The 22,413-nt window shown below is 38.8% G+C and overlaps 2 protein-coding genes across 2 annotated transcripts; both read left to right on the forward strand.

Annotated features, from left to right (window-relative positions):
- Nucleotides 1-16,799: 16,799 nt before the first annotated feature.
- Nucleotides 16,800-18,901, forward strand: PYURF (PIGY upstream open reading frame; the record flags this gene model as incomplete). Its single annotated transcript, XM_081304741.1, has 2 exons — nucleotides 16,800-17,118; nucleotides 18,760-18,901. Exons 1-2 carry the CDS (start codon nucleotides 16,916-16,918, stop codon nucleotides 18,899-18,901), a joined length of 345 nt encoding a protein of 114 aa, XP_081160867.1. The 5' UTR covers nucleotides 16,800-16,915.
- An 85-nt stretch (nucleotides 18,902-18,986) lies between these two features.
- On the forward strand, nucleotides 18,987-19,702 carry PIGY (phosphatidylinositol glycan anchor biosynthesis class Y; the record flags this gene model as incomplete). Its single annotated transcript, XM_081304742.1, has 1 exon — nucleotides 18,987-19,702. The coding sequence occupies one exon, from the start codon at nucleotides 18,987-18,989 to the stop codon at nucleotides 19,200-19,202; it is 216 nt and encodes a 71-aa protein (XP_081160868.1). The 3' UTR covers nucleotides 19,203-19,702.
- Nucleotides 19,703-22,413: the final 2,711 nt, after the last annotated feature.

Here is a 22,413-nt window from a genome sequence, read left to right on the forward strand (position 1 = left end):
ACAAAACAGCATTAACTGGTCATGCAGACAGTGCCTAATTACCTCCCACTAGGCCCACTTCTTAAAGTATCCACCAATTCCTAACATGCCATTCTAGAGATCAAGCTTCCAGAATCTGAACCTGTGGGGGACAAACCATATTCAAAACATAGCAGTAATATTTTTTTCTGTTGGCAAGAGGAACAACTAATATGTGGTATTGGACATATTTCATTAATTTTACAAACATTTTGAAGTACCTGCTCTGACCCAGTAACTGATAGATTTAGGGATAAAGAAATAAAACATACATGTAGTCTTTTGACCTAAAAGATCTTATGGATCAGTAGGGAAGACAGATATATAAATGAGTAATTGCAATAAAGTCATTGAAGTGTTTGTGAGTGTGTGCATTTGTGTGTGTATGTGTGTGAGAGAGAAAGAGATATCAATCTACCACTATCAAAGGATGAATGGCCAATTTACAGAAAACAGAGAAAAGGAGAGAGTTGGATCTCCTTAAATCTCTCCTTAAACAAGAGATTATGTTTGAATTAGAAGTTAAAAGATAAGTAGTAGTTTAGATGAACAAAAGGAGGAAAGGGTATTCTGGGTAGGTAGAATGATGTGAGCAAAAGACATGGAACTATGAAATAGCCTAGAGTATTAGTGCGACAACAAATAATTCAGAATGACTGAATTTAAGATGGGAGGTCGACACCATAAAAGAAAGTGCTGGAGAGAAGAAGGTGCAATTCCTTAAGGGCCTCATAAGCCATAGTTCCAGGAATCTTTGTACAAGCCTGTGAAAGCAGTTTGGAACTTCTTGCTCACTTATTTGCATCAAACTTGTTAAACTATCACATGCATCCAGGTGCAGTGGTGAGTGTCCATAATCCCAGCAGGGTGGGAGGCTAAGGAAGAAGGATTGCAAGTTCAAAGCCAGCATCAGCAATTTAGCTAAGCCCTAAACAATTTAGTGAGACTCTGACTTGAAAGGATAAAAGAAACTGAAGTTAAAATGTAAAGGACCAGGTATTGTAAAGTTTCTAATCTGCATTCAAAGCCTGAAATTTCTGTAGCAGTTAAGACAATTCCCGGAACTGCCCATTAGATGTGTGTTGAAATCCCCCACCCCCCCATGACTACCTAGTTGCTTAACAACCCGGACACCGTGCAGCTCAGCACGTATGCACCCCGGGGCCTAAACCAATCAGTTTGAATGTATACCCCGCCCTAGGACTGACCTATCACCCCCGCCCAACCTGTTCCCACCAATGAATGTGCTAATCATGTTTGAGAGTTGTTGTTTGATTTTCCCACGATGTATGCTGATTTGCTGAAGGAAGCTATGATGTATGTAAAGTCCCTACCCTCTCTAAAGAATGTATAAAAACTCTGCTCAAGTGGTTCTTGGGGCTCTTTGTTCTTTGCTCCTCTGAAGTGAGCTCTGAGCCCCAGCATGCTGGACCCCCAATAAACCCTTTGCTGTTGCATGAGACAGTCTCTTGGTGGTCTTTTCCTCCCATGTTCGCCCGACCTTTTCAGACTCAAATCAAAAATAAAAAAGGTTGGGGATGTGGCTCAGTGGTTAAGCGCCCCTGGGTTCAACCCACAGTTCTAAAAACAAAACAAAAAAAAAAAAACAAAAAAAACAAAAAATTAAGAATGAGCAGAATATCTGAATAGACATTTTATAAAGAAGATATATGGATAGCAACTAAGCATATGAAAAGATGATCAACATCATACATCATTAAGAATTGCAAAAAAAAAAGAATTGCAAATTAAAGCAAAGAGATGCCACTTATACCATTCAAATGATAAATCCAAGTTACTGACAATACCAAATGCTGACAAGGATGTGAAGCAAAAGGAACTCTCATTAATTGCTGGGGGAACATAAAATGGTACACAATCTCGAAAACACATCTGGACAGTTTCTTTCATACCTAAACATACTCTTACCATAAGATCCAGCAATCAGATTCCTTGGTATTTACCCATGAGTTCAAAACAGTGTCTTCACAAACACCTCCACATGAAGGTCTGTATCAGCTTTATTCATAACTGCCAAAACTTGGAAGCAACCAAGATGTCCTTCAACAGATATTTGAGAAAACAAACTGTGGTATATAGATATAGTGGATTATGAGCTATGAATACATAAATAAAGCATGGAAGAAACTTAAAAGCTTATGCTAGATGAAAGGGTAAAGTTTCTAAGCTGCAAAGCCTGAGTTAAAATATAAAGGACCAGGCATTGTAAACCTGCTTCTAAACTGCAAAGCCTGGGTTAAATTCCTGAGACAGTTAAGACAAGGCCCTACTGGCCATTTAGTTGATTTATAGCCCAGGACCCTATGTAACTTGTCACGTAAGCATTCAAGACCCTGTGCAGTCCAGCACGTACACACCTCAGGGCCTAAACCAATCAGTTTAAATGTAACCCCCTCCTTAGGAATGACCTATCACTCCAGCTCACCCTGTTCCCGCCAATGAATGTACTAATCAAGTCTAAGAATTATTGTTTGATTTTCCCGAGGTGTAAGGTGATTTGTTAAAGGAGCCTGTGATGTATGCAAAGCCCCCGTCCTCCCCAAAAAGTGTACTTAAGCATTGTTCAACCCCTGCTCTGGGCTCTGGGCTGCTCTCTCTTCCTGAGTGAGCCTGGAGCCTCAGCGCGCTGAATCAGGATCCTCAATAAAAATCCCCTTATGCTTATTGCATGAAGCCAGTCTCTTGTGGTCTCTTCCTCCGACGTTTCGCCGGTCCCCTACACTAGACTGTGGGGAGCCACCAGTAAGCTACATGAAGGGTCTTCACTTGGTATGGAGCCATGAAGACTTAGGTTTTTCCCTTGGAACTAATAACCCAGCTCTCCCGTGCTCATCAGATTGCCCAAGGCATGAGATCTCTGAATTCCCTCTACTAGGGAGACAGCTATCCTCGCTGTGTAATTGGGCATAACTCGTTGGGAACTGGACAGTCCCCTACCTTATTTGGCAAAGAACATTCCATGAAAAACCTTTGATGTTCCCCCATATAAATAAAGCAAGCTTGGGTTCCATTCTCTCTCTCTCTCTAGTGTGGAAACCCCTGCTTTTTAAATTTACTTCCTGTGTCTGGTGGTTGTTTTGCCATTTTCTTTTTTTTTAGCTTTTATTCCGCAGCCAGCCTGCTCCATGAAGAGGAACCTCACTTTCACCACCTGAGCAGTATGTGGGTGGGAATAGACTTGGGAGTGAGGCTCAGTTACCATGGTAAAACACTCATTCAGCATATCTAAAGCTCTGGGTTCAATCCCCAGCACTTGAAAATAATAATAATAATAACAACATAAGTTAGTAAAATCTATTAATTCAGGCTGGGGATATAGCTCAGTTGCTAGAGTGCTTGCCTTACATGGGTTCTATCCCTAGCACCAAAAAAAAAAAAAAAAAACCCTATTAATTAAAAATGTATGATTATATAAAAACAAATTTGGGGGCAAAACTATTAATTAAAAATGTATGATTATATAAAAACAAATTTGGGGGCCACCAGGGGGGTTAAAGTAAAAAAGTTCTCTAAAGAAACCCCACTAAGGAGTTTGGACATTATGTTTTAAGCAAAGGATTTTAGTTGGTGAGTTTTCAGATTCATTTTCCCTTCAAAATATTATTTGGTCAGTGCTGTAGGGGAAGAATTGGAAAAGGACAGGACTGGAGGCAGAACTGGTTAGAAGACTACTAACGGGTAGGAAGGAAGTCATAAAGGTTGTGTGTGAGTCAGCTTTTCATCACTGTGATCAAAACACCTGACGAGACAACTTAGAGGAGAAGTTTATTTTGGCTTATGGTTTCAGAGGTTCAGTCCATGGTCAGCTGACTCTATTGCTCAGGGCCTGAGGTAAAGCAGAACATCATGGTGGAAAGACATGGCAGAGGAAATGTTAGGATGGCCTTAGGCCTGAGCCTAAGCAACTCCATTTTAAAAACTCCAGTTTGAAACCTGCAAGCATACTCACAGAGCCCTCCAGTATGGCCTCAAACAAGTTGCTTCCCCTCACCCTAATAAACAGAGTGAAGTCTCTGCCAGGCTGTCCTCGCCTGATAAGAGGGAAAGGCAAGAAGATCAGGGTGGAGACCACCAGACCAGATGTTTCTGACCCCAGGGTAAATGATGGCACTGATAAATCTGGTGGTAGCTGATAAAGATTGAAAGAGGGGTCAAAAGCTCCAAGATTTAGTATAAATAATAGAGCAAATGAACAGGGATTCAGCCAGACAAAACAAGGATGCACGGGAGCTGGAGAGCCTGATGAGGACCTGGCATCCCATCACTTGTCCTTATTCCTGAGCCTCTGCGTTATCCTCACCACTCTCAAACTCTACTGCCTTGTCTAGACCCTGGTGAGAGCTGCAACTTCTCCCTAGGACCCTCTCCTCAACCGGTCATCCACTCCACGCCAGGAAAGGCCTGCCTTGGTTCTGGACCTGATCACCGCAGTCTGAGTGAGTGTGCATCTGCCGGACATAAAGCTAAGCCTTAAGACTTTTGAACTTAGCATGCAGAGAGAATGTCTGTCATTAGCCTATCATGATTAAGTGTGTTTTGCAGTGCTTAGAATTAATCTAGAATTGTTTGCTGTGAATTGACTATGTCTATTGCAGTGCCTAGCATTAAGGATTGTAGTTTTCTTGATTAAGAACCTATAGAGTGGGGGCTGGGATTGTGGCTCAGTGGGATAGCGCTCGCCTTGCATGGGTGGGACCTGGGTTCGAGCCTCAGCACCACATGAAAATAAAGGCATTGTGTTGTGTCCATCAAGTGGGCTTCTTTGTAAGTATTAAATATATATATATATATATATATATATATATATATATATATATATATATTTTTTTTTTTTAAGTACCTATAGAGTGAACTGTATTGAGTAATTTGAGTGAATAAAGCATTGAAAGGGGCAGAAGAGTGTGGACATTTTTTATTTCTCCCCTCGACTGCATATGTCGCAATTTTGCTCCCTAGAGAAAGAAAAGCTGTCAGTTATGGCAGCTAAGCAAGAGAGAGAGAAAGGGAGAGAAGAAGAGCTAGGGAGACAGAAAGAGGGAGAGAGAAAATCAGAGATCACACATGAATGCTGGAAGAGACAGGAATTAAATATAATCCTCAAGGACATGTCCCCAGAAGAGATCTACTTCCTCCAGCTACACCCCACCTGCCTATAGTTATCACCCAGTAGTTCTTTCAAATTATTAATCCATCAAATGGATTAATTCACTGTTATGTTCCAGTCTTCATAATCATTTTACCTCTGAACCTTCCTGTACTGTCTCACACATGAGCTTTGGGGGGCCACTTCATATCTAAACTACATGGGCTTAGATAAGTCAGAAGCTATGGGGGATGCATATGAGAGGACTTGGTGACAAATCAAATGTGAGAGATGAGAAAAGGGAAACTCTGTGATACCTTCAGACTTGGGACCTTCAAGTCAGTAGATAGCAGTATCTTCTACTTAGTAAAGAGGAGAGAGAAGGACTGGGGATACAGCTCAGTTGGTAGAGTGCCCTGGGTTCAATCCCCAGTACCACATACACACACACACAAAAAAAAAAAAAAAAAAAAAAAAGAGGAGAGAGAGATGGGTATGGTGGCACATGTCTGTAATCCCAGAGGCTTGGGAGGCTGAGGCAGGAGGATTGCAAGTTCAAAGCCAGCCTCAGCAATTTAGCAAGGCACTCAGTAATTCAGTAAGACCCTGTCTCTAAATAAAATGTAAAAAAGGGCTGGGGATGTGGCTCAGTGGTTAAGTACCCTTGGATTCAATCTCCAGTAAAAAAAAAAAAAAAGGAGAGAGAGAGTTGGTAGTGGGGAGTGGGGTTGAGAGGTGGGTGTTTATTTTAAGAGAATCATTCTCTCCAATTTAATCACCTTATAAAACATTTTTCAGTTTATCAGTTCTATAAGTTGTTGAATAAAGTATGTTTCAATGAGATCCTTACATTTAAAAAAATGTCCTCAGTGGCTAGATCAAACTCAAACTACTCAAAAATCCAGTAGTTTTGCAATGAAATCAAGAAAATAGGACAGAGTGACTCCCAAGACTGTGCCCCAGGTGCTGGCAGGCCAGGTAAGTCCAATTTTAGGCTGTAAGTCAGCCTGACAGGCTTAGAAAAATAGAAAAAACAAGCTTTCAAAAATATAAAATTGTGACCACGGTTTAAAGAAAACTACTCAGGACAGTCCTTACTTTTCTGTAATCATGATTCTAATTTTTAAAATAAATCTTTCTATTTTTCATATGCAACAGAGGCAGGGGAGGGGTGCTGGGAATTGAACCCAAAGGTGCTTTAGCTCTGAGTTACATACCCATCCTCCTCTTTTTAAAAAATATTTTGTTTTAGTTATACAGGGACACAATATCTTTGTTTAGTTATTTTCATGTGGTGCTGAGGATTGAATCCAGTGTCTCACATGTGTGAGGCAAGCACTCTGCCACTGAGCCACAATCCCAGCCCCATACCCAGCCCTTTTTATTTTTTGAAATAGGGTCTTGCTAAATTGCCAAGGCTATCCTTCAACTTGCCATCCTCCTTTTTCATCCTCCCAAGTTGGCTGGAATTGTAATAATGTTTGTATAAACTACATCACTGGAGAGTCAAATCAATTTAGAGTTCTCAAATTCCTAAATCTCTTCAACTATGGAAAAAAACAGCTTCCTACAATAACGTAAAAACCCTTTAAAGAGCCCCCATTTGGAGGCTCATTTTTTTCACTATGGAAATCTCATTTCTTTTTACACTGACACAACCTGAAGACTTATTGAAAGCATGCATAATGTAAAACACCAATAGATTATAATTTTGAGAAATGCTTCAGTTATTTTCTAAGGTTCATGATGCATGAGCCCACATGGGATAATACGAGTCACTTAGGATCACACATTTCAATGCTATAAACTTTCTGCCTTAAATTTATATTTTTTTCTAAGAATATGAGGCTTTAAAAATCATATTAATGTTTAAAAAATTCCATTCATAATTTTCATTTAATAAATTAGAAAAGGATATGCCTAAGGGATGGTTGACTTTTTTTAAAAAACATTTATTTTTCTTAGTTGTACATGAACACAATACCTTTACTTCATTTTTATGTGGTGCTGAGGATTGAACCCAGGGCCTCACATGTGCTAGGCAAGCACTCTACCACTGAGCCACAACCCCAGCCTGGATGGTTGACTTTTGAAAGAAAGAAGTCTTGCCAGTACAAGCAAAAAAACATTTTCAGTCACAGTACGGCTAAGAAGTAAGAAAATTGGTAGCAGCTTCCTGGGAAGTTTTTCCTTAGAGGAAAAGTTTTTACTTAGGCTCATAGAAGACACCCACTGGATGTTTATAATTAATATTCAAGGTCATTCTAGAGCCCTGATCCTTGGGGCAGGCCTGTAATCCCAGGAATCTGAGGAGAAGGATTACAAATTCAAAGCCAGCCTCAGCAATTTAGTGAGCAATTTAGTCTCAAAATAAAAAATAAATAAAAATAAAAATATAAAGAGCTGGGGATGTGGCTCAGTGTTAAACGCTTCTGGGTTCAATCCCTGTTACCCAGAACAAAATAAAACAAACCAAAAACATTCTACAGAAGGGTTTCTCAGCCTTGGCACTATGGACATTTTGAGCCAGATAATTATTTGTGGTAAGAGACTATCCTGTGCATGAAAGGTGCTTAGTAGCATTCCTGGTCTCTACCTAGTGGCACCACCCAGTCATAACAAAGAAAGATGTCTCTACAGGTTGTCAAATATCCTTGGGAGCCAAAATTATCTCAGCTTTAAAAACACTGTTCTAGAGTCTTCTAATTAAAACTGTGACCTGCAACTCAGCAGCAGCATCTGGTAGCTTTTAGGAATGAGAATTTCAAGCCTCCTATGCAGTATGATCCCAGTCATGATAAATCAGTTGCATTTTTAAAAAATATTTATTTTTTAGAAGTAGCTGGACACAATACCTTTATCTTGTTCATTTATTTTTATGTGGTGCTGAGGATCGAACCCAGGGCCTCACATACCCTAGATGACAGGAAAGCTCGACCACTGAGCCACAATCCCAGCCCCTCAGTTGCATTTTAACAAGATTTTTGGTGATTCATATGCAATTCAAGTTTGAAAAGACTGTCGGATTATTTGGCTCATATTTACTTATTAGCAGGAGGAGAGTGGGAAGAAAGAAGTATGGGAGATGGAAAGAGAGAGGAAGGGAGTAAAAAATAAAAACCAAGAAATATGTTAAAATATGTTTAAAATTTAAAGTTAAGTATAAGTTATTTTTTTAGTGAAATTTGTGACAAATTTGCTAATGAGAAAGATAGAGAAGAAACTTATTCTTGGGATTTTCTTCTTTTTTTTTTTTTTTAATAATTAGGTACTGGGGATTGAACCCAGGGGCGTCTACCACAGAGCTACATCCCCAGCCCTTTTTATTATTTATTTTGAGGCAGGGTATCTCTATGTTGCTTAGGGCCTTGCTAAGTTGCTGAAGCTGGCTTTGAACTTGTGATCCAGACTTACATATACTACATTATTTCATGTGTTCATTTAAATTTGCAGAACTCACACTGTGCCTCAGGCACACAAAGAGGAGTATAAAGGCAGTGGCTAAGGGAGGTTTGGGGGGAGTGTTGGTATGAGCCATGTGGCACCGGGAAATTGTTTACGGAGACCTCAGGAGACATCCATTTTATCTCCTTTTACAAAAGTTTTTCATCTTCAAGAACAAAATTTAGATGAGAATGATAAACCTCCAGAATTATACAAGAGCTCAGAGGAAGAATAATATAGACATGAGTGGATGTTGTAGGGCTGTACCTTCATAAACATCTTATTGTATATTAACAATATAAATATTTAAAATGTACATTTCAAATGGCTTCTGTATAACTATCAGTAATGTAAAAAAAAAAGTGTATGTTTTCCCTCTACTCTTATACAATCAATACAGTAGTCTTTTGTGACCTCAAAAGTCTGGGGATTTCTCCCCATTAGCAAGCAAGCAAGCAAGCAATTCTGCTGCAGTGGACAGTAAATGGGTATCTTTTGATTCACTTCAGTTTTGATGATGCTCAGTCTCTGACTCCTCCCCACCACCACCTTCAGATGACAATTTCAAACCCCATGTTGCTTTACCTGCGTTTTTGACTAATAGGATATAAATTGGGATTCCCACAAACCTGTTCTTCAATTAATTTGCTTCAGTTTCTCACCAAATTCAGGGAAACACATTTACCAGTTTATTATAAAGGGTGTTACAAAGGATACAAAGAGATGCAGATGGTGAGGTATGGGAGAAGGGCATGGAATTCCATGTCTTCTCTGGACACACCCTCCAGAAACCTCCTCTTGTACATCTATCCAGAAGCTCCTGAATCTTCTCCTTTTAGGGTTTTACAGAGACTTCATTGCATAGACATAATTGCTGATAGACTGGTTGAGGAAACCCAGCAAAGCTTGTTTATTTCTGATTCTTCTTGAACTCTCTGTGCATCATTTTTCCCTCCAGGTCATGCAGCAGAGCCTCCCTGGAATGAAAAGGGTTTTATGACCTACTGTTGGATAAGGGTAGGTCTGGGAATTTCTTTATGGCCATCTTCAAGACAGAAAGATAAGGGAAGATTAGAATTACTGTGACCAGCCTGGGGAAGAGATAGTCCAGTTTCTCTGGCTTGCCTTGGGGAGGGAGTTATAATCCAGGGACTGCTGGTGAAAACCAAAATATATAGATCATAATGTCACACTGTCAGATTTCAAAACTGATCACAAAAATGACTAGGTTTAAATTAAGCTTAGAAGCTAAATAGAACTAACATATGCATATATGGAAAGAAGAAAAGTGTTTCATAAAGGACTCATCACCTCTATTTTGTTCTTTTTTTTAAACTTTTTTTTTTTTTACTTGTAGGTGGATACAAGAGCTTTATTTCATTTTTTAAAAAAATTTCTTTGGTGAGAAACTGAAGCAAATTAATTGAAGAACAGGTTTGTGGTAATCCCAATTTATAGAAATAGACAATAGTCTATGAGCAATTATGCCTAGGCAATGAAGTCTCTGTAAAACCCTAAAAGGAGGTGTGTATATGTGTGTGTGTGTGTATGTGTGTGTGTATATATCTTTATTTTACATTTTGTGGTGCTGAGTATCAAACCCAGTGCCTCATGCATGCTAAGTGAGCACTCTACCACTGAGCCACAACCCCAGTCCCCCTTTCATTTTTATGTGGTACTGTGGATCGAACCCAGTGCCTCATGCATGCTAGGTGAGCGCTCTACCACAATGCCCCAGCCCCAGCCCTCTATTTTTTTCTTTAAATGTTCTATTCATACACATTTTGGAATATTTCAAAAATTAGAAAATAGTTCATTAAAACTATATCAAAGGAGTATCTAGAGTAACAATTACCCATGATAATAATTTATCTATTTTGAATAAAAGAAACACAAGAATGTCTTTCCTACTCACTTTTAAATAGAGATAACGTTAATCCCCTTCTGTGGCAGCTACTGTGGCTCTCTCAGCCTCCATTCCCTGCTCCTTCTATTTGGAGAAGTTGGAAAGCTAAAAGGCACATTTTCAGACTCTCTTGCAGCTAGTATTCTGCATATGGAGTAGGTTCAGCCAGTTACATACACTGAAAGGGAGGTATAGGTGAGACTTCTGCAGTATGGGAAGCTGACAAGCTGGTTCTGACTCAAGGTTTGTATGAGTTTCTGTGAGCTGGGTGAGCATTGCACTCTGCTGTCACATCTTCTTAAGAGTTCATGGTAGCATCCACAGCAGTAGTAGAAGCAGTAGTTTTCTGTCCTCTGGGGCAGATCTAGGAGAGAATAACCCTAACACCAAATCTCAGAGGAAGTTCCCTGATTTTGCTCTTCTCGCCCTTTAAATGAATTTATAAGCTCCCCTTCTCTAGCTTAAATTCCTTTATGCTGGAAATACCTAGCATAATTTCTTTTTCCTACACTGAACCCTGAGTGATAAACTAGTCTGTGAGAATAAACTGTTGCTGTGAGAATTAAACAAAATAATTTATGTAAATAACTCAGAACAATGCCTGGCACTTTCTACTTAATACATGTTACTATTTAAATTTTTATTATGGTGATGGTTCACCTGGAAAAAAAACAATATAGAACAGGGATTGAAAACTATGGCTTGCAGGTCAAATCCAGCAAGTTTTTTTTTAAATAAAGTTTTACTGGAACACAGCAACACTTATTTGTTTACATGTTATCTCAGGCTGCCTTTGCACTACAAGGACATAGTTGCACCAAAGGTTGAATGGAATACAAACCCTAAAGTATTTATTATGTAGTTATGTTAGGATTATTTGGAGAAACAGAACCAATAGGAGATAGCTTGGGGTGAGGGATGGGAGAAAAAGAAAAAGAGAGATTGATTTATTATAGGAATTGGCTCACATGACTATAGCAGATGGGAGTTCCATGATCTGCCATCAGGTAGCTAGAGAATCGGCTGAGGAAAGCTGGTGGTATAATTCACCTGAGTCCAAAGCCCTGAAAACAAGAAGTGCTGTTGTCTAAGGGCAGAAGTCAGATGTTCCCAGCTCAAACAGGAAGCAAATTCACCCTTCTTCGGCCTTTTGGCCCTCATGGGTGAGGGTGGACCTTCTTTACTCAGTCCAAAGATGCTCTCATAGACATACCCAGATATAATGTTTTACCAGCTATCTGGGTGAACCTTAGTCCAGTCAAGTTGACACATAAAATTAACCACTGTGTTGACCCTTTACAGAACAAAACTGCTGACCCCTCATCAGAACTATGAAAGGCAGTGGGGAGTATGAGTACCAGGAAGTACTCATGAGAACAACCATTCTTGGGTTGGGGATTTAGTTTAGTGGTAGAGTGCTTGGTTAGCAAGCATGAGGCCCCGGGTTCAATCCCAGCACCACAAAAAACCAAAAACAAAACAACAACAAAACAACCTCTTGATCTAAATTGTAATGTTTAGGAAAAACAGTTTGGGAAATTTTCTTTCTGCAAGGGTTCAAAGTAGAGCTTAAAGAAGGGGAAACAGAAGTTGGTATACTATACAAAATTCTGATTTTATTAATAAAACTGAACAGACAACAGGAGACAAAATGATGTTACTTCAGATCTAAATAAGTAATTTGGTAGTATTCATTGTTCTGTCCCCCACCATTTTCCTTTTTTGTTTTTGCGATGCTGGGAGTTGAACCCAGAGCGTTAGGCTTGCATGGGCTCTATCACTCATCCTTAGCCTTCCTCTTCCATTTTCCAAAGTATTCCTTGGGATAACAGCCTAGCTTGGAAGGTGACCATGTGAGAAACAGCATGCTGAAAGTCTATATAATCTCTTTCTTCCTTCCACCTGACTGCCATTTCTTATAATTTGATTCTTCATAAGTCTTTTGACTTTTACCTACCTTCATCTTAAAAGTCATTGTTCTTAGGCCTTCATGATTTAAAGTTATGTCTAACCTAATATAGCCTAAATTTATCTTCATTTTTTTTTCTCCTTTAAAATTCTAATAATATCTGGACATGGTGGCATGCCTGTAATCCCAGGAGCTCAGGAGGCTGAGGCAGGAGGACTGCGAATTCAAAGCCAGCCTCAGCAATTTAGCAGGGCCCTAAGCAACTTAGCGAGACCCTGTCTCAAAATAAAAACTAAAAAGGGCTGGGGATGTAGCTCAGTGGTAGATTTTCCCTGGGTTCAATTCCTAGTACCCAGAAAAATTTTTAAATGAATACAATCCCAATAATAAAAGTTTCTTCTTTACCTTTCTCATTAGTAAATTTGTCACAATTTTCACTAAAAGAATGATAAGTTATGCTTGACTTTAAAGTTCTGCATGTCTTCAATTTTAACATTTTTAAATCTCTTTTACTCCCTTTCTCCCTCTTTTCACCTCCTATTTTTCTTTCTTCCTCCACTTTCCTTCTGCTAATAGATAAATATGATCCAAATTCTCTTGACAATGATTTTCAAACTTGAATGTGCATATGAATCACCTGGAAGTCTTGTTAAAACCTAACTCTGATTCAGTATGACTGGTATCATACTGTCAGCCTCAACAACTTAGTGAAACACTGTATCAAAGTAGAAAATAAAAAGGGCTGGGAATGTATCTCAGTGGTAATGTACCTCTACATTTAATCCCAGTAGAGGAAAAAAATTTTAATAGAGAAACATTGAAAGAATAATTCAGCAATATTCCAAAAAGCTAAAGACATCCAATATTTTAGTTTTTATTCATTTCTCTCTCTCCATGCCTATATTTTTGGTTTAAAATAATTGTAATCAATAAAAAATACTCTGTTAAAAATAATAGTTGTGGGCTGGGGTTGTGGCTCAGAGGTAGAGTGCTTGCTTAACAAGTGTGAGGCACTGGGTTCAATCCTCAGCACCACATAAAAATAAAATAAAAATACCATGTCCATCTATAACTAAAAAATAACTATTAAATATTTAAATATTAAAAAATAACTAATTGTAAATATCATACATACAAATGGTGCCTGCCTGCTACACAGTGGGCATTCATTAAACTGATAAGTGAATGACTGATACTAAGAATTACATTTAAAAAAATATTTACTAGTCCAGTAGGTGAAAAACAGAAGCTTTTTTGTTTCAAAATTTGCATACTTCAGTACTGAGGATGAATATTTTATATGTTTATTGATTGAATACATTTCTATTTTGTACATTTTTCTTTTCAAACATTTTGTCCTTTTATCTACTAAATGTTGATTTCAATTAACTCTTTATAATTTCAATTTATTAATAAGATTTTAGAAATTTTTGTGCCCGAAGTAAATGTCACTAAATTGGGACAACAACTAGGAAAATGAGAGTAAATCTCTGTAATCACAGAGAGAAAAGAGCAAGCATAGATAAGTGTTAGTTCAAATATTGAATGGTGCCATCTAGAGGAAAATTTATTCTGACTTACCTTTCAGGATTAGAGTTTCCCAAATTTCAGTGCTCACAAATTTGGAACCTATGGAACTTTGCTAAAATATGTAGTCTGGTTCCTCCTTTGCCTGGAGGTTTCTAACTCACTTTATGACATGGTCCAGAAATGGTGGTTTTGATAATATCCATACCGGAAAGTACAAAAATTCCATTTCGGTTCAAAGGAAGGTATAACAGAGGTACATTGTTCTTTCCCTTTTCATCACAATTTTCACAACTTCACCATAAGAAGCAATTTTGTTGCTGATAACATTCCTTAAATGGGTAGATTGGACCAGCCCCTGTGCTAATTCCTTTACTTGTGATTGTCCTTTTTAATCCACTCAAAAACTGTGAGGCAGCTGGGTGGGGTGGTATACCTCTCAGTGCTCAGGAGGCTGAGGCAGAAGGATTTCAAGTTTGAGGCCAGCTTTAGCAATTTAGCAAGGCCCTAAGCAACTCAACGAGTTCTCAAAATGAAAAATAAAAAGGACTGAGGGCCAGGCAGGGTAGCACACACCGTAATCCCAGTGGTTCAGGAGGCTGAGACAGGAGAATCATGAATTCAACGCCAACCTCAGCAAGGACGAGGGGCTAAGCAAATCACTGGGACCCTGTCTCTCAATAAAAATTACAAAATAGGTTTGGGGATGTAGCTCAGTGGCCTGAGTGCCCCTGAGTTCAATCCCCATCTTCCCTCAACCCCCCCCCACTCCTGCCTCAGGAAAAAAAAGGGGGGCTGTGGATGTAGCTCAATGGTTAAGCACCCCTGTATTTAATCCCTAATACCAGCACCCCCCCACACACACAAAAAAAATGAAACCAACAACAAAATAAAAAACTGTAAGATAGATATTATTATCCTATTTTATAAATGAGAAGATAGAGGCAGTGGGTTTAAGTAACTTCTCCAAGATGATATAGCTAATACTGTAACTGAGCTCAGACCCATCAAGTGATTACACATGCCCATGTCTATGTGATGGAAAATTCATAGTCATGCAAAAAGTATAAAAGAGACTGTTTCAGGCCCATGATTCTCTACTGTCACTTACATTCAGCTTAGTTTTACCACATGCAGAAATCAGTTACCTTCCTTTATTATAAAGGGCTGTTTAGGGACATTTTGCTTTGACATTTTTCACATAGTTTGGACTAATATAGTCATATACTCAACCAGTCCTTAAATATTTGTTGTTGCTTTTTAATACTGTGGATTCAAGGATTTTTTCAATACTTTGTTGGCACTCTCCATTCTTCCCCCAACTAAAACAAATTAAAGTAAAATGATCTGCCTCAAACCTATGTGGAGGTAAAGTGAAACTAATTTATTTATAACTGGTTAGAAAACCCAGGTGATAGGGATCTGTTGGTCAGGCCAGAAAAGCTAACTAAGATGGCCTTTAAGCCTGAGTGCTTGTCCCAGGGACAAGGGACCAAAGGCTGGGCCCACACAGTGCTGGCAGAAATCAAGTTCTGCTTCACCACACCCTGCTGAAATATATCTTTCCTATAGTTTCCTACCTCCCCTGAGCCCAAAGTATCAACTAACTTCAACTGAAAAATTAATTCCTGCTACTGCCCTCACAGGAAATAATGTGAAGGTACACTAGGAACTTTACAACAGTCCCTCTTCAGAATATTTCTGTAATGATTGTCCCCAGACTCTATTCCAATAGCATCTCTAATAACAGAAAGTTCTGACTGTGAAAGATTTCTTTGTAGACGAGACGGGCTTGGCAATGACAAAGATTCATTATCTCTTAAATATGTATTCACACAGAGAAGAGTTTCCTTTTCTGTATCCTATAAGATATCTTAGCATTTGGAGATCTTTTAAGGTTTAGAGATGGGCTGGGGATGTGGCTCAAGCGGTAGCGCTCACCTGTCATGCGTGCGGCCCAGGTTCGATCCTCAGCACCACATAAACAAGGATGCTGTGTCTGCCAAAAACTAAAAATAAATATTAAAATTCTCTCTCCCCCTCTCTCTCTTTAAAAAAAAAATAGAGATGGAAGAGCATCAAATAATGTGGTGGGTTTTTAAAATAAGATGAACAAGTAATATATTTTTCTCAGTTTATATTTGTATTGCTGAACGCAAAAGAAGTTTGAAAATATAAACTTGTATTTATATCTGTAAATTCTTTACTAACCTTTACTAACCTTTAACCCCCAGGAACTCAATGCTGAAATGATAAAACCTAATAATCCAAAAAAGATTTAAGTGAATATTCAGCACAACAAAAGGAAAAAAAATGGAATATTCTAGTGTATTGAACTGGAAAGACTAGATGATATAAAAATAACAATGGGTAACACTGAGAATAAAATAGATAATATTAATTGGACATGAATTTATGCTAAGAACCTTTCTAAATGCTGGTGCATGCACTATTACATTTAACCCCGTAATTATGAAGGAATTCACGAGGTGGGTACAATTATAATCTTATTATACACACAAGAAAATTCAGCCATCTAGTTAAACTGTGGATATGGAACCAAGCTGATGGGCCTCACAGCCTATATTGTTGTATTCTATACTACACAATAAGAAAAGGTCAAACAGACATCAATTCCTTGGAGAGTCAGAGGCAAATTTGGTTCCTTGGGAAGTCAGAGGTAAATTTGGGATCACAAATCTACTGAATGGGGCTGTGGGTGTAGTGCTAAATACACCTTGCCTAGGTTTTGTTTGTAGTTTTGTACACAGGAGGGCGCAGCACCAGAGTCCTCCAACCCCAGGCAGAGATCATAACCCTGCGAAAAGCAGTCGGGTCAAGTACTCCCTCGGAACCAAAGTACCAGTGCCCGCGTGCTCCGGGGCAGCATTTTTCGATGCACCAGAGGCGGGGCCTGGTCGACGGTGCGTGAGGAGACGGCGCGGAGAAAAGGGACGCTACCCGGCTGGTGTAGGGTGCAGGGAGGCGAGTTTGCCGGCGGCGGATCATGCTGAACGGAGTACGCTGCAGGCTCGCCTCGACGCTGTGGAGGACACGAGCGCCGCCATCCGCGGTCACTCGTAGGTGCCTCCGCGCGACAAGGTCGCTGTCCTTAGCAGATCGGAGCGAGAGGGCGAAAGAACCGTCCAGCACTTTCGATCAGGCACTGCTGGAATTCCTAGTGTGTCCTCTCTCCAAGAAGCCGCTCAGGTGCGACTCGCCAGCCCCGGGTTTACGTTGGCGGAAGGGATACGTTGGGGGGGGGGGGGTGGCGTTCCGGTCTGTCCCGTATCCGCTGTGGTTTCCCAGACTCTGGCCTGGCCGGGCTCCCTAGCACCTCAGCTGCGGCGTCCAGGGCGAGAGTAGACCCGAGGATAACCTCAGACATCCCGAGACCAGTCGCCCATCCGCGGAAGTGGGTCTTCGCGTTTTGAGGTTCGCTTTCTGTTTGGCAGCGCTTTCTTATCAGCCCAGCCCTTTTTAAAAACGCCGATTCCCAGACAGGACCCCATTCCCTCCGGCGGCGCCGCGGGCTTACTGAATGGTACCCTTGGGCGACAGGGTCCCGGCATTGGTACATTCTGAACAGCCAAGTTTATGAGTCATTGAGATTCAGGACAGGGCCAAAGCATAAATAATTGCAGTAATCTCCAGATTCTTGTGAAAGTACTCCGTACAGACTGATAGCTGACAATTTTAATAGTTCTGCCTACATAGTTGAGGGCTAGCTGGTTTTTGTAAAAGCGTCTTTAACCTCTAACCTAGTTGTTGCGACAATAGCTCTACATGTTCCAGGCTACTAACACTGCATATTGATTGGTACCACTTACAAATTGCACAAACACCAAAGGTTACCCGTGGTTATCTTTGGGTGGTAGATGGTTAGCAGTTTTTTATTTTCATATTTTTCTAGCTTTTTCCAACGTATTATCCCATTTTCTTAAACTTCGAAATTATCATTTGATTTACCTTTTAGCTAATTATATAACTGGCTCACTGAAGATTTGTAACCGAAAGCTTGGTCCTTCTCCCCATGCCAATTCAATAATAAGAATATGGTAGATAACTCAAGGTAATCCTGTTCCCCACCCCCAGATTAGGGAGAGTGAGAGGGAGAAGAGGAAAAGGAAAATATGTCCCTCAGGGTTACATTCAAATGATGAAGTGGACCACTGTTAGAGACTCACTGCTTTCCAAAGTTTCCTCATTTCTGCCTTCACATTTTCTCAAGCTTTTATTTTACATATTTTGATTTTTCTGTGGTTTCCATCTAATGTATAATTAAGATTCTCTATTTAGCATTTACTCTAAAAGGAGGAAGTTCAATCTTTCTCTAGTTTTTGTACCAGTAGTAAATCAACTGGGATGATTTTGGGATTGACTAGATAATGAAGGAATATTTGGATAAAAGGGGGAGATATTTTCTAACTGGTATGGAAAAGAATTAAGAATTAAGGTCGTTTCGCATGCCTGTAATCCCAGTGGCTCCAGAGGCCAACCTATCCAGGTACTAAGCAACTCAGTGAGACCCTGTCTCTAAATAAAATACAAAATAGGGCTGGGGATGTGGCTCAGTGGTTGAGTGCCCCTGAGTTCCATTCCTGGTACCAAAAAAAAAAAAAGGAATTAAGGCTAAACTTGGGAATAAACTGAAAAAATAATATGAGCAATAACTAATGGAAATAATTACAAATTCTTAAGAGAAATGCTTGAATTGGCTACTGCTGCTTTTGTAATTAATACTCTTTGGAATTGACAGTATCAAAAATTGGATAAATGGTTTTTATTGAACATTAAGCTCAGAAGCATTTTGTTTCCACAGTTCATTTTGTTCTTTTTCCCCCCCCTCAGATATGAAGCCTCAACAAATGAATTGATTAATGAAGAATTGGGAATAGCCTATCCAATCATTGATGGGATTCCTAATATGATACCACAAGCAGCTAGGACGACACAGCAAAATAAGAAACAAGAAGAAACAGAGCAACACTAACTCATAATTTTTTAAAAACAATTAAATTTTCTTAATACTATATACCTTTTCAGACAAGGTGGCGGGTAATAAGTGGGAAAGAAGAATGTTTCTGTCTCTGCCAACGTTGACTGTTCTGATTCCACTCATCTCTTTAGCAGGATTGTTCTACTCTGCGTCTGTGGAAGAAAACTTCCCACAGGGCTGTACCAGTACTGCTAGCCTTTGCTTTTATAGTTTGCTCTTGCCGATTACCATACCAGTGTATGTGTTTTTTCACCTTTGGACTTGGATGGGTATTAAACTATTTAGACATAATTAGTGCAACCATAGCCTAGATGATAAACCTATTGATGATAGGTATATATCTCTGAAAGCTCAATTAGATGCAAGTACTGGAGACCCATTTAGCTTGCAGGAAAGTTGCTTTGCCTTGCTTCTCTTGGGCTTAGGACTGTGGGAGGTATAAGCTGCATAAGCTTCTTGGTACTTTTGTTCTGCCCTTGTTTCTTGAAGATTCTGACTTATAACTGCTGAATCAGAAGAAACATTTCAACAACATTTCTTGATGGAGATTAACACCCCTATTAATCTGAAGCCATTTCTTAGCTTATTAATGTAAAAATTCAATCATTTGGAATTTTATTTGTTTAACTTCAGCATCAGTGGTAAAGCCACAGCCATGTTAGAGATGACTCAGTTAATCCCAAAGAAGTTTTGGAAGAGTTTTTAGAGAAATGCATTTGAACTAGTGTGATATAAAACTGTATAATAAAATGGAAATTTCATGTACTTAAAAAAAATTCTGAGTTCATGAAATTACCTTAATCTCTTTGGTTTCAAATATAATAAGAAGTTGACATAAAAAAGTGGGTTTTGGTTTGGGTTTCTTTTTTGTTTTGTTTTTGGTAATGAGTATGGTACTAAAGAAGGGAAATTGTGAAAATATTGTAAATTAAAAACTATGTAAATAGTAAAATATAAAAAAGAGCTGGGTGGCCCAGTGGTAGAGTGCCCCTGGGTTCAATCCCTGGTACAAAAAACAACAAAAAAAACGCTATGCTTAGAAAGGCACTTAAAATCTAAAGTAGACTCATTTTCTCAGGAAAGTGGGTACCTTTGGCAAGTAAGGCTAGGGATGGGAGGGAAGACTTGATATAGTTGATTGTGTCCTGTTGAATTTAACAGTGTGTTTTGAGGCATACTTATTTTTTTCCTGCTTTAGTAAGTCTATTTGGCACAAAGGGCTTGAGCCTTGAGTTTTCTAGACTTTTGAACAGGACTGATTAAGAGCATGGTACAAAACATTTCAGAAGCATAGCATAAATAATGTTCCAGTAGTTATCTTAAGAAACTTAATTGAGGGCTGGGGATATGGCTCAAGCAGTAGCTTGCTCGCCTGGCACCACATACAAACAAAGATGTTGTGTCCACCAAAAACTAATAAATACTAAAAAAATTCTCTCTCTCAAAAAGATAAAAATAAAAGTGGCTGAATTAAAAAAAAGAAGAAGAAAAACTTAATTGAATATAATTTTTTTTTTTTTTTTTTTTTTTACTGTGCTTAGAATTGAACCCAGGGCCTCTTGCATGCTAAGCGAACACTTTACCACTAGGCTACAGTCCTAGCCTAATGATTCTTCATTAGCATCTTAGAAAAATTTAGACAGTGATTTCCCCTTCCCCATCAAGAGAACATTAAAATATGTTAGATTGCTAAGCATAGTGTGCATGCCTATAATTCCAGTAGTTCTGGAGGCTGAGGCAGGAGGATAAGCAAGTTCAAAGCCAACCTCAGCAACTTAGTGAGACCCTGCCTCAAAATTTGAAAAAAGGGGCTGGGTATGTAGCTTCGTATTTGAGAGCACCTGAGTTCAACCCCTGGTATCAAAAAAACAAAAAACCCTAAAATATGTTTTCTATTGCATTAATTCAATGTAAATGAATAGTACAAATCACTTTTTTTTTTCGTTGTAAATGGGCACACACCTTTATTTTTTATGTAGTGCTAAGGGCCTCACATGTGCCAGGCAAGTGCTCTACCACTCAGCCCCAGCCCCAAATCACATTAATTTTTTAAAAATATTTTTTAGTTGATGGACCTTTATTTTTATGAGGTGTTAAAGATCAAACCCAGTGCCTCATACATGCTAGCTAGACAAATGTTCTACCACTGAGCTATAACCCCAGCCCACAAGTCATTTTAAAATCACACAATATTTAAAGAACCTGGAAGATTAGAAGTTCTTGGTCATTTCCTAACAAATTATTTTATTAAATCTCAAATTTAACCACCTTAGAACTCAGTATAAATGTTATACTGTTATAAAGTTAATATAACTAATGCTATAAATATGTACTTGCTTTCTTTTTCTCTAAGAGACCTCAAATTATATGAACAATTTTACAGTTTTGCTAATAAACATTGTATCTTGAGAAGTCAATTTCTACTTTTTGGAAGTTAAGCATTTTAACTGGGGAAACTGACATGATTCTCCTGAGAGAGTTCATTATTTATCCATTGTCTCAGTAATAGAATCAATTTAGCACTCACTTATACAAGCTCCACTGGATTCAGTTCTAGGCATATTATACTGTATGCTTTAATCTTATAACCTAAAGTGTAGGTAATATTAACATTTCTGTACAGAAGAGAAATCTGGAGTATAGATGACTTACCAAGATAAGAGCTTGCAACCATCTAGGAATCCGGCTTTACTATTAACTACTCTGTAATGTGCATCTTTATTTTGAACGGACTTTTCTGTTGAGAAAAATAGGAACCGTATGCTTTGATTCTAATTCTTACTCAAAACTGGACCTCTATTATCTAAGTAGCAAATACTTCAGTTACGAGAAGTAAGTTCTGATGTTCAACAGCACAATAATGTGACTATAGTTCATAATAATTTATGTTTTGTAAAAAAAATCTATGGCTGTGGCTGTGGCTCAGCAGTAGCATACTTGCCTGGCATGTGTGAGGCATTGGGTTTGATTCTCAGCACTACATATAAATAAAGGTCTATCAACAATTTAAAAAATATTAAAAACAACAAAAAAAATTAGGATAGAAATCTGAAGCTCCCTAACAAACTGTTTGAGAAGGAAATGTTAATTACCCCATATAATCACACTGTACTTATGTGTTGAATTATACTTGGACCCCAAATATGTATAACATGTCAAACACTACATGGTTTATTTTAGTTTTTTTGTACTGTGTCTATATTTTGTCTATCTGGACAGTAAACTTTTTTTTTTCCCCCATACTGGGGATTGAACCCAGGGGTGCTTTACCACAGAGCTACATCCCCAGACCTTTTTATTCTAGTTTGATTTTGGAACGGAATCTCACTAAGTTGCTAAAGGCAAGCCTCAAATTTGGGGTCTTCCTACCTCAATCTCCTGAGTCACTCGGATCACAAGTGAATGTTGCCATGTCTGGCCATATTTCTTCTTAACTGATTTGCAGAGAAACTGTAGAAAACAGTAAGTATACAATTTTACTAAAGGTCTATAACATATAACACGAT

This window comes from Spermophilus citellus (assembly GCF_964194105.1).
Source record: "Spermophilus citellus genome assembly, chromosome: 8".
NCBI lineage: Eukaryota > Metazoa > Chordata > Mammalia > Rodentia > Sciuridae > Spermophilus > Spermophilus citellus.